This window comes from Chiloscyllium punctatum, chromosome 12 (genome assembly GCF_047496795.1).
Source record: "Chiloscyllium punctatum isolate Juve2018m chromosome 12, sChiPun1.3, whole genome shotgun sequence".
NCBI lineage: Eukaryota > Metazoa > Chordata > Chondrichthyes > Orectolobiformes > Hemiscylliidae > Chiloscyllium > Chiloscyllium punctatum.
In genome coordinates, this window is record NC_092750.1 from 72,997,884 (window position 1) to 73,010,612 (window position 12,729).

A 12,729-nucleotide genomic window follows, 5' to 3' on the forward strand; every position below is an offset into this window, starting at 1 on the left:
CCCTGCCAAAGAGAGCTGTGGAAGCTCATTCTTTGAATATGTTGTTACACTTGCCGCACAGTGTGTTTTAATCTTATATCTAACAAAAGGAGTGCAAGTCAACTTGTAATAATAATAAACAATAATATTATTTATTTAACAATTATTACTATAACAACAAATTACACTATAAACTAACAATTTACGTTATAAATCTATCTTATGCTTTAACTTAACTCTGGTTGATCATGTACCACCACACTAGAACTTGGCTGTGCTCCATGTGGTGATGTCATCTGGTCTTCTTCTCCTCATGGTCTCAGGGGTACCTTCTCTTCTCAGCGGTTAGTCTCGAGTTACTGCCCTGAGCGTGGTGTTGCGGCGATTCTTATATTCCAAAGTCCTTGTACCTTTTTGGGAGGGTCTTCACCGTTCCCAATGGATCGATCAGGTTTGATCACCCTGATTGATCAGATCCAACCAGGTGTTGGCATGTTGATGACAGGGTGGCCCTTAGGCATCCATTCCTGGAGTTACTGGGAGCAAGTAACCTCCTGTACATAAGGGTGTGAGGTGCCTCTGTGTCTAGTGTACACCTTGATGTTTCTGAATGCCCTGAGCATAACATTTCATTGACTCCATTCAATGGAAATTTGGGTGTGTTTTGTAGGGTCTGCAGCTACCAGGTTGATTGCAAACTGTCTGTTGGTAGCTGCAGCCTGTCTGGATTCTGCAGTATATTTATTAGCACAATTACTTTGGTCAAGGCTTGCCTTAGTTTCCCAGCATCCCTTATTCATTGTCTAATCTTTGTAAATCCATCATAAACTCATCAATTTGAGTGGCCTGTCTGGCCATAAAGCTTAAGATAGAGATGGCTAGATTCTGATTACCAATGGTGGTACAAGCTTATGGGAATGAGGTGGCTCAAAGGCATTGAAGTGTTTAAGCAGTTATACTGAAAGGCGGACAGGCTCAACAGGCTGAATGGCCTGCCCCTGTTCATTGTTTCTAAAGTATTACTAAGTGGAGTGACTTTCAGTAAGAGCATAATGTATCATTAAGCCAGGAGATCAAACATAGCTCAATGAATAATGTAGGTGAGCTTGTCAGGAGCACCACCAGGTGTATCTGAAATTGAGATGTCAACCTTGTGAAGGTACAGCACAGCACTGTTTACATGTTAAGAAGCAAAAGCATCCTGGAGCAGATAGAGCTAAGCGATCACATAATCATGAATCAGTTCAAATCTCTGTTCTGCCACAACGATCAACCAACTGGAAGAAAATATCTGCAGTATTCCCATCCTCAGTGACAGAGAAGCCCAATCTGAAGCAGTGCTGAATGAATGATCTATCTCACTTTCCTTGTGAGGTTCTCAGTATCATAGATGCCAATATTAGTCAAGACATTTTATCTCACATGATGTCAAGAAATGGCTGAAGGCAATGGATACTGTAATGGTTAGAGCCCAACATGCCTGAACTGGTTCTGTTACCTAGTGCCAATCTCCTACCTTTTCCCCATAAGCATATCCACCGTTTCTATCCAAATAATCATTCATTGTTCTCTTGAATGCCTCAATTAAACCTGCCTCAACCACATTTCCAGACAGTGCATTACATGCTCTAATTACCCATTGTGTGAATAAATTATTTTCTTTCATTGCCCTTGCTTTGTCTGCACATCTCTTTAAGTCTGCCCTCTCATTCTTTTTTCTTTTATAAGTGGGAAAAGCCTCTCGTTTCTCATACCTGGAATCATTATGTTTGATGAAATGGGTACTGGCATGAGAATGGCTGAAACCCAGGAGCACTTGATGTTAGCACTTCGCAATGTTCATTGGGAGTCTTACAAGTGGTGATGGATGTTCTCTCTCTGTCTAATGATTAATTTGGATTTATTTTCATCTGTTATGGATGTTGCTAGCGAGGCTAGCATTTATTGGCCAGCCCTAATTGACAAGAGAGCAGTTAAGAGTCAACCACATTACTGCTGGTTTGGTGTCATATTTAGGTCAGACCAGGCAAGGACAGCAGATTTCTTTCTTTCAATGACATTATTGTAATAGCAGACATTGTAAGATCAAAAATATAACACTGCTGTTCAAGAAAGTGGGAGGGAGAAAGTGTGGAATCACAGGCTTGTTAACCTGGCATCAGTCCTTAAGAAAGATTTTGGAATCCTCTGTTAACCAAATGGTAACAGCAGCCTTAGAAAATCATATTATGATGAGACAAGATCGATGTAGTTTTATAAAAGAGAAACAGAGTGTCCTTGAACATGAAACAACAAGGATTAACATAGATGAGGAATCAAGAAGACAAATGATGTTTTGGTCTTTATTGCAACATGGTTGAAGTGCAAGAAAAAGTAGCTTTGCTGAAGTTGGTGCAGGGTTTTGGTGAGACTACCTCAAATCACAGACTTGTTACAGTGCAGAAGAAGGTCATTCAGCTGTCATGTTTGCATCTGCTCTCTGAATGAGCATCATAACCTAATGTTATTCTCCTGCCCTTTGCTATAACCTTGCATATTATTTCTACTTAAATAAACATCGAATGCTCTTTTCATGCCTTTATTGAAGCTGTTTCCACCACACTTCCAGGCGGTGCATTTCAGAATTGAATGATTTGCTGTATGAAATGTTTTTTTTGTCACGTCATATTTAATTCTTTTGCAAATCATTTTAAATCTGGCCCTTTTGTTCTTGATCTCTTTCAGAGAATGTGAAGTTTCTTCCTGTCTACTCAGTTCAGACCTCTCTTGATTTTGAAAACTTCAATCATTTCTCCTCTTGGCCTTTTCGTGTCCAAGTCCCAAGTTCTCCAAAATATCTTCATAGCTAGGACCCTTCTGAACTCTCTCCATTGTTAAGAACAATGCTATACTCTAGCTGAGGTTTGATGAGCATTTAATGAAGATTCAACATAACCACCCTGCTCTTATACTCTTATGCAATTACTAATAAACTCTGGAATACTATGGTTTATTAACTGCTCCCTCCACTTGTCCTGCTACCTTCAATAACTTAAGCAAGTGGACATCCAGGTGTCACCATTCCTATGCACTCTAAAAGAGTGGTGCCTTTTATTTTATACTCCTTGTTCTTTCTATCAAAATGTATCATCTCGCACTTCTCCAGATTAAACCTCTTCTGCCACCTATCCATCCTATATGGATAGATTTTGGTCTCCATGCCCAAGGAAAGATATACTTACCTGAGAGCTGTTGATAGATTGAGTTTTGGATTGAGAATGGATTGTATGAGAGATTGAGTAAAATAGCGTATATTCTGAAGTTTACAAGAATGACATGATTTTATTGAAACATGCATAATTCAGAAAGGAAACTGAGAAACTGTTTCCCATGGCTGGTGAGTATAGAATCAGGTCATGTATTTTTAAAGTAAGGTTACAGCCATTTCAGACTCTGATGAGGAAGCATTTCCACCAAATGGTGGACTCTGAATCTTCAGAATTCTCTCTCCCCAGAGAGCTATAGATCAAGTATATTCATGGCTCATATTAATAAATTCTTATACTCAAAGTTATTGTTAAGGATTTGAGAATCAGGTGAGAGAGTGAAGTTGACATTCAAGATCAGCCATAATCTTGTTAACTGATGGAGTAGGCCCATGCAGCAGGGACTGTACGGACTACTATTTTTTTTTCTAATCTGATGTTATTACACACCTCTGCAGTAGGTATGACTTGAACCTGGGCTTCTGAGTTCAGCGGTAGAAGCACTACCTGTGCCACAAGAGGCCCCCAAAGTTGAATTCACATTTCATCATCTGCCATGATGGGATTTGAAACCAGCTCCCCAGAATATTATTTGGATCTCTGATTAATATCACTAGGCCATTTCCAAAGACAATGAGAATTTTAAAATCAAGGTGTTGTCTGTTTGAGAGCCAATATAGATTGAAAGACACACAGGTGATGGGCGAATATCTACCTTGACGCAAATACAATATAGTAGTCTAAAATCATCATTAAATACTTTTTACATTCGCATGTTATATTAAAGGCATTCTTACTTCTCAACACCATGCATGACAGCTTCAAAGTAGTTTTATTCGTAGTGTAATAGAAGTAGAACTAGTTACAAGTATCGCCAGCAATTGTTGATACATCTCCTTGTGTCTGAGAATGGCAGAGAAATTTGTGGAACAATAATCAATAATGGAAAAAGAGGGGATGACTTTTGAATCACCAAGGTTGGTAATTTTATGGGGTGCTGAAAAGAAATTAGTGATGGTAACAGCTCATATGATTCCTCCCAGCATATTATCATACACTAAGTTACATTTTAGGAAAATGCAAAAAAATTTTTATATAGATTTATATTTACTGCTGAGCTCTTTTAACCTCTCTCTGCAGAGAACTGTCATTTGTTTCTCCTGTCCTTTCCTGTTTTCTGCTTCCCTACGATTACACTTTCAAAGAAATATTTTGCCTTGATTTCCCTCCTTACTCATTTATAACTACTGTCCCGCATAATTCAAAGAGTTTGCCTTCTTTCAACCTCCTTTTTTGTCTTGTGTAATTGTATGCTTGAAAATTGTCGTTGGAACCCTGCTGTCCTTGATCAGACCAGGATCTCTCAATCAGTCAGTTCTAGTATTCCAGTTGAAACTTCAGTTGAGCTCTTGTAGGCGGAAAACTAAGCTCCTGAAGATCTCAAATCATTAGTTCTCTATTTGGTTTCACTGCAAGTTCCTCTGACTCTGCTAGTGATGGAGACTGGGCTATTTTGTTGGTTGAGTCCTCAGTTCTTCCTTGTTTATTAGCTTTGTTCTGTCTGCATTACAGTTGGCTGGGGTTATTTGTCAATGTCTGTGACTTAGTCTCTGAAAATGTTCCCTTGATTCACCATCTCCATTCATTTCTCCCATCAGCTGTATGATGACCATAAACATCTATTTGATATCAAAGAGAACATGGCCTCCACACTGGTGGAAAGAGTGGCTGGTGATATCGAGAAGCTCTTGGACAAGAAAGTGGAAGCTCTGGAGGTAAGGACTTTTGGATACTATCTTCTTCAGCCTCAATAAAACTTGTTTCATTGATTAATTAAGAGTTTTTAGTGTGTTGTGTAAATTTGAGAGTTGGTGATTCGGACAACCTGTGACATCTTGATATCAAAGTCACTGAGTGGTTCATAGGAAGATGGTGGACTTTGGTTTGTGGTGAATTCTGAACAATTCTTCCCTGGAGGCTCACATTTTACAATCATTCAGAATTTTCTTTATATTAACAAGTTACAAAATGGAGTCAATAGCCCATCAGAGTTTTGAAGTCTTTTAATTGTCTGGAGTGCCTGTAATTCTCTTTGCTGGCATGTAAATGTACTTGCATTGGTTACTGCCTTGAATACTTTTCAAATGCAGATGTGCCTGGTAATGATGATCAAAGACTATTGGATGTATGTATAACAGAATAATGATAATATATGAAATTTCTCTTGGGGTCTTACTAACTCTCACTATAATTCCAACAGGGATGTCACAGAAATGACAAAGAGCCAGGTTGTTTCTATTAGTTCCTGCATTGGCTTTCCATTGCTTCTTAGAAAGCAATTTATGGTTAAGTGTATGAGAACGGAATGGGCGTGAGGAATTCCTAAACTGAGAGTTCTTTGCCCTGGCCATAGAAAGGTAGCCAGCTGTTTAATGGCAGCCACTACATTCAATACAATGTACCTTAGCCTCACTTACAAAGGCAAACGTGGGCCACATTGACATGCTTTAAGTCAGACAAATAACTCAAGGAAACATAGAAAATTGGAGGAGGAGTAGGCCGTTTGGCCTGTTGAGCCTGCTCCACTATTCAATATGATCATGGCTGATTTTCCTACTCAGTACCCTGTTCCTACTTTCACCTCATACTCTTTGATCCCTTTAGATTAAAAGCTACATCCAATTCCTTGAAAACATCTAATGTTTTGGTTTCAACCTTTTTTTTATGGCAGAGAATTCCAGAGCTCACAACTCTCAGTCCTAAATAACCTACCCTGTATCCTTAGACTGTAACCTGTGGTTTGGACTCCCCAGTTAATGCAAACATCTTTTTTGTGTTTAGACTGTTTTATCCTGTTAGAATTTTATAGGTTTCTATGAGAACCCTATATTCTTCTAAATTCTAATGAATGTAGCCCTAATAAATCCAATCTCTTTTCACACATCAGTCCTGCAATTGTTGCACTACCTCCGTAGCCAAAGCATTGCTCCTCAAAGTAAGGAGACTAAAAACTGCAAACAATACACCAGGTAGGGTCTTACCATGGCCCTCTACAATTGCAGCAAGGCATCCTTGCTCCTGTACTTGAATCTTTATGCTACAAAGGCCAACATACCTTCACTGTACCAGCATGCTTACTTTCAGCAACTGGTGTACACTCAGGTCTTGTTGCTTCTTCTCCCGTCCCAATCTATTCCTATTCAGCTGAGAACCTGCCTTCTTGCTTTTGCCAACAAAGTGGTAAATCTCACATTTATCCACACTGTATTCAATCTACCGTGCATTTGCCCACTCACTCAACTTCTTCAAATCACAATGAAAGCATTTCTGTATCCTCCTCACAGTTCAAACTCCCACACAGCTTTCTGTTGTTTGAAAATTTGGAGGTATTACATTGACTTCCCTCATATAAATATTTAGTGAATAGCAAGCACTGACCCCAGAAGTACACCAGTATTCACTGGCTGTCACATGGAAAATTACCAGTTTATTCTTTCTTTTGTTTCCTGTCTGCCAGCCAGTTCTCTACTAGTGTCATTGCATTAATTTTACACACTAATCTATTATATAGGATCTTAGTAAACAACATCCCAGTGGTTTTCCCTTATCAGCTCTGCTATTTACATCCTTGTAAAATCTCAGAAGATTTGTCAAGCATGATTTCCCTTTTGTTTATCCATGCTGACTCTGGCCAATCCTGTCACTGTTTTCCAAGTGCTCTGCTATTAAAACATGGCTGTAGATTTTCCTGACTACCAATGTCAAGCTAACTGGTCTGTAATTCTCTCTTTCTTTTTACCTCTTCCTTTAAATTGTGAGATTACATTTGTCTAGTTCATTGAAACTGTTACAGCGTCTACAAAATCTTGAAAGATGACCACTAATGTATCCACTGTTTCTAAAGCTGCTTCCTTAAGTATTCTGAGATCTACATCACTGGGCCCTGGGGAACTGTCAGCCTTTTAATCCCATCAATTTTCTCAACACTACACAGCAACCTTGGTTATCCGAACATCAATTATCCGAACTTCAGATTATTCGAACAAGATCTCAAGGTCCTGTAAAAACGTTGCGTCAAAAAGATGTAACCAACACTGGTGTAACGATCGTGATCGGGAAATCTGAGTGCATCAGCAAGGACGGTGATGAGTTGACTGCAACAGTGTATGGGATTTTAAATGGTCTAATGTTTATAGAGTAGGTCGGGTATGTGGTTGGAAGAATTGTCAGGACAGCGTTTCAGTAATCAAATAAGATTGCAAATGAATGGATAGGATTTCACCTGATCTGAAATGGTGAGAGTGTTGTCAGAATTGCGATGAGAATTTTGAATGATGTTTCAATTTGAAAGCTGGCGAATGAAATGAAATCAGGATGAGTGTGGAGTTTGTATTAGGTGATGAAAAGGCTGGTTTTAGTATTTCCAGTGTTTAAATTGTAGGAAATTATGGCCAAGCAAAATTGCCAAAAATATCCATATTACTCAGTTGTAACTACTTTTAAGATAGTAAGTATTTAAAATTAAAAATTGCTTCATGTTAGATATAATTATTTTGACTCTTATACCTGCATAATGCTGCGTCTAAAGATATATTCGCCCAAGATTGATAAAATTGACGCCAACAATGTATATTTAATAGATGCTTCATTTGAAGCTGTGATTGGAGTAGTGGAACAAAGGAACTCAAGCACCTCAAGCAACAGTGACTGGATAGCTTCCTTTGTTTACGATCAGATCGGTTATCTGAACAATCAGTTATCTGAACAAAATACTCCCCACCCGTCTCGTTCGGATAATCGAGGTCGTTCTGTATATCCCTGGAAATACTGATTTCCTCCAGTTCCTCCCTCCTACTAGGCCCTCTATTTGCAACAGTTTTGTGGCATTATTTGTGTCTCCCTTTGTGAAGGCAGAACTAAAATATGTATGGTTTTCAATGATAACCTCCTGTTTCTGACTGTAAGGAATCTACATTTACCTTCACTAATCTTTTCCAAACACATTCCAGGAGAATCTTTTACAATCAGTTTTTGAATGTTCCCCGCAAGCTTACACATGTCATTGAGATGTACAGCACAAAAACAGACCCTTTGGTCCAACTCGTACATGCGAACCAGATATCCCAACCCAATCTAGTCACACCTGCCAGCACCTCCAAACCCTTCCTATTCATATACCCATCCAGATACCTTTTAAATTTTGCGATTGTACGAGCCTCCACCACTTTCTGTGGCAGCTCAAATATTCTATTTATTCCAAGTTTGCGGGCACTAATTGGAAGATTAGTGTATTCCAAGATCATTACTATTTACAATCAATATTAATGCCAGTGCTTCAATACTCTGTTTCTTTGTCTACGTTTGTCAATGGTATCAAGCAAGATTGGATTGCAAATTGTGAGGAGGGCTGCAAAGACCCTGTGTTTTTTTCACTAAACTAGTAATGCAAAGACCTAGGTAAATCTGAACACCTTGGTTTGAAATCCACCACAGGTGTCCATTCTTAACTGGGAAGAAAACTTCTATCCTTATCTAGTTTGCCATACATATTACCCCAGACCTAGCGCAATACAGGATTGAAATTCGATGTACTACAGTATCAACTAAAGCACTAGAAACAACGGTCTGACAGTCATACTTTTAATCACACCTTACACACTATGTCCCAGACACCAACACCAGTGGTGGTGTCACTGAAGTATTTTAGTCAAGGGAGTAGCCCTGGAAGCCCTCAACATTGGCCTCAGATCCCATAAAGTCTCATGGCATCTAGTTAAACATGAGCAAGGAAACCTCCTGATTACTATGCATATTCCTATCTCCTGATGGATAGATAATGTGGAGCAACACTGAGGTAGCATGAAGGGTGACAAGAGCACAATGTTCTCTGGGGTGTGGGATTTTAATGTCCATTGCTAAGACTGGCTTAGTACCTGTACTGACCAAGCACAAAATGGCATAACTGTTAGGTTGAATCTGCAGCAGGTAGTGATGGAACCAAGAAGCAGGAAAAACATAATTGACTACATGTTCAATGAACTGCCTTACATAAATGCAACCGTCCAAGACAGAATGGCTAAGAGTCACTATCTCCACAAGGATTAGAAAGTGAGGGAACACTCCATGTTGTTTGACACTAACACCACGCGAAATTCAAACAGATTGGGCAACTCACAACTGAGTATCCATGGGGCCTATCAGCAGCAACAAAAAACTCATGGCATTGTATATCCCACTCTACCAACATCATCAAGCCGGGATCAGCCCTAATTCAATGAACAGTGCAAGAGAGCATGCCAGAAGGAACACCAGACACACCTTAAAAAAGAGTTGTCAGCGTGCTGTCATAGCACAGTGGGAACGTTCTGATCTTTGAGCTAGGAAGTCTGGGTTTAATGTCTCACCTGCTATAAAGTAACACCTCTGAGCAGGTTAAATAGGTGAAGCCATAAAGAGGCTACTACTTGTATGCCAAATAGCAGAAACAGTAAATGATAAGTAGAGCTGAGCAATTCTGCAAACACTGGATCAGATCCAAGCTCTGCAGTTATGTCACATCAATGTATTCTATTATTCCCCGCCTTGATCAGACCCTTTGTGCTTCTTTTATCCTCACAACTGGGAATCTATAGATAACATAACATTGAGCAGTCAGAAATCTTGGTACACATTGGTAGCGAGGAAAACGGATGAGGACATGAAAAGTGATTATGGGGAGTTAGGTTGGAAGCTAAAAGGCAGGATGAACAGAGTAGTAATCTCAGGATTGCTATTGGTGCCATGGGCGAGTGAGGCAAGGAACACAGAGCAAGTGTTGCTGAATGTGTGGCTGCAGAACTGGTGTAGGAGGGAGTTCATCAGATATGTACATCATTGGGCTACCTTCTGGGAGAGGTGGGACCTATACCAGGAGGATGGGTTGCATCCGAACTGGAGGGGTATCAATATCCTGGGAGGAAGGTTTGCTAGAGTTCTTCTGGTGGATTTAAACTAGTTTGGCAGAGAGCTATGGATCAGAGGATGGAGAAGCTGGTGAGCTGGCAGATACAGCATGCAGAGAGTCTGTGAGGAAGGATACAGTTGATAGGGAAAAGTTGCAGTCAGTGTGATGGGATGGTGTGTGTCTATTTAACACAAGAAGTGCCAGGAATAAGGGTGATGAACTTAGAACATAGTTCAGTACTTGGAGCTATGATGTTGTGGCCATTGCGGAGACTTGGATATCGCAGGGGCAGGAATCGTTATTGAATATTCCAGGGTTTAGATGTTTCAAAAGGAATAAGGAGGGAGATAAAAGAGGTGGGGGAAATGGCATTGCTAATCAGGGATAGTATCACAGCTGCAGAAAGGGATGTCATCAGGAAGGGTTTGTCTACAGAGTCAGTCTGGGTGGAAGTCAGAAACAGGAAAGAAGCAGTCACTTTACTGGAGTTTTCTACAGACACCACACACCCCCCCCCCCCCAATAGCCCAATAGCAACAGAGACACGGAGGAGCAGATTTGGAGGCAGATTTTGGAAAGGTGCAGAAGTAACAGGGTTGTTGTCATGGGTGATTTCAACTTCCCTAATATTGATTGGAACCTCCTTAGTGCAAATTGTTTGGATGGAGCTGATTTTGTCAGGTATGTCCAGGAAGGATTCAGTATGGAGGTAGGCCGACTAGTGGGGAGGCCATGATGCATTTGGTGCTTAGCAACAAACCAGGTCAGGTGTCAGATCTCTCAGTAGGAGAGCATTTCGGTGATAGTAATCACAACCCCCTGACCTTCACTATAGTTATGGAGAGGGATAGGAGCAGAAGTATGGGAAAGTCTGTAATCGGGGAGGGGGAATTACAATGCTATTAGATAAGAACTGTGGAGCATAAATTGGGAATAGATGTTCTCGAGGAAATGCATGACAGAAATGTGGAGTTTGTTTAGGGAGCATTTGCTGATAGTGCTTGATAGGTCTGTTCCACTGAGGCAAGGAAGTGATGGTAGGGTGAAGGAATCTCGAATGACAAGAGATGAGGAGCAACGAGTTAACAGGAAGAATGAAGCAAGAATCAGACAGGGCTCGAGAGGGTTACAAGGTAGCCAGGAAGGAGCTGAAGAATGGACACAGGAGAGCTAGAAGGAGGCATGAGAAAGGCTTGGCAGGTAGGATTATGTGAGGAGGAAGAGGATGGCCAGCGTGAGGGTAGGGCCAATCTGGGACAGTGAAGGGAACTTGTATGTGGACTCGGAGGAGGTAAGGGAGGGCCTTAATAAATACTTTGCTTCACAGGTGCAACAGGTTCATAGCTGCTGGAAAGTGGAAAGTGGATAGATAGGATAATGATGAATGAATTTGGTATGCTTGCCTTTATCGGTCAGTGCATTGAGTATATGAGTTGGGAGCTCATGTTGTGGCTGTACCAGGACATTGGTTCGGCCACTGTTGGAATACTGTGTCTAATTCTGGTCTCCCTGCTATAAGAAGGACATTATGAAACTTGAAAGGGGTCAGAAAGGATTTACAAGAATGTTGCCAGGGTTGGAGAGGCTGGATAGGCTGGGGCTATTTTCCTTGGAGCATCGGAGGCTGAGAGGTGACCTTATAGAGGTTTATAAAATCATGAGTGCCATGGATAGGGTAAACAGACAAGGTCTTTTCCCTGGTGTTTAAGGTGAGAGGGGAAAAACTTAAAAGCCAACTAAGGGGCAGCCTTTTCAGGTAGAAGGCGGTGTGTTTGTGGAATTGAGCTGCCAAAGAAAGGAATAGCTTCATAAAGATGTACAGCACGAAAACAGACCCTTCGGTCCAAATTGTCCATGCCGACCAGATATCCCAACCCAATCTAGTCCCATTTACCAGCACCCAGCCCATATCCCTCCAAACCCTTCCTATTCATATACCTTTTAAATGTTGCACTTGTGCCAGCCTCTACCGCTTCCTCTGGCAGCTCATTCCATACACACACCACCCTCTGCATGAAAAAGTTGCCCCTTAGGTCTCTTTTATATCTTTCTCCTCTCACTCTAAACCTGTGCCCTCTAGTTCTGGACTCCTCCACCCCAGGGAAAATACTTTGTCTATTTATCCTATCCATGCCCCTCATGATTTTATAAACCTCTATAAAGTCACTCCTCAGTCTCCGACGCTCCAGGGAAAACAGCCCAGCCTATTTAGACTCTCCCCATAGCTCAAACCTTCCAACCCTGGCAACATCTTTGTAAATCTTTCTGAACCCTTTCAAATTTCACAACATCCTTCTGACAGGAAGGAGACCAGAATTGCATGCAATATTCCAAAAGTGGCCTAACCAATGTCCTCTACGGCCGCAACAAGACGTTCCAACTTCCTCACTCAATACTCTGATCAATAAAGGAAAGCATACCAAATGCCTTCACTATCCTATCTGCCTGACTCTACTTTCAAGTAGCTATGAACTTGCACTCCAAGATCTCTTTATCCAGCAACACTCCCTCGGACCTTACCAGTAAATGTATAAGCCCTGCTCTGATTTGCTTTCCAAAAAT

General features: G+C 40.8%; 1 protein-coding gene across 4 annotated transcripts in view; it reads left to right on the plus strand.

Annotated features, from left to right (window-relative positions):
• Positions 1–12,729, plus strand: part of LOC140483931 (voltage-dependent calcium channel subunit alpha-2/delta-2-like) — an 839,332-nt gene that overhangs the window by 220,714 nt on the left and 605,889 nt on the right. For all 4 annotated transcript variants that reach the window (XM_072582777.1, XM_072582773.1, XM_072582774.1 and 1 more), the window contains exon 3: positions 4,883–4,999. In XM_072582777.1, coding sequence (XP_072438878.1) covers positions 4,883–4,999 — 117 coding nt within the window. The remainder of the gene's footprint in view (positions 1–4,882; positions 5,000–12,729) is intronic.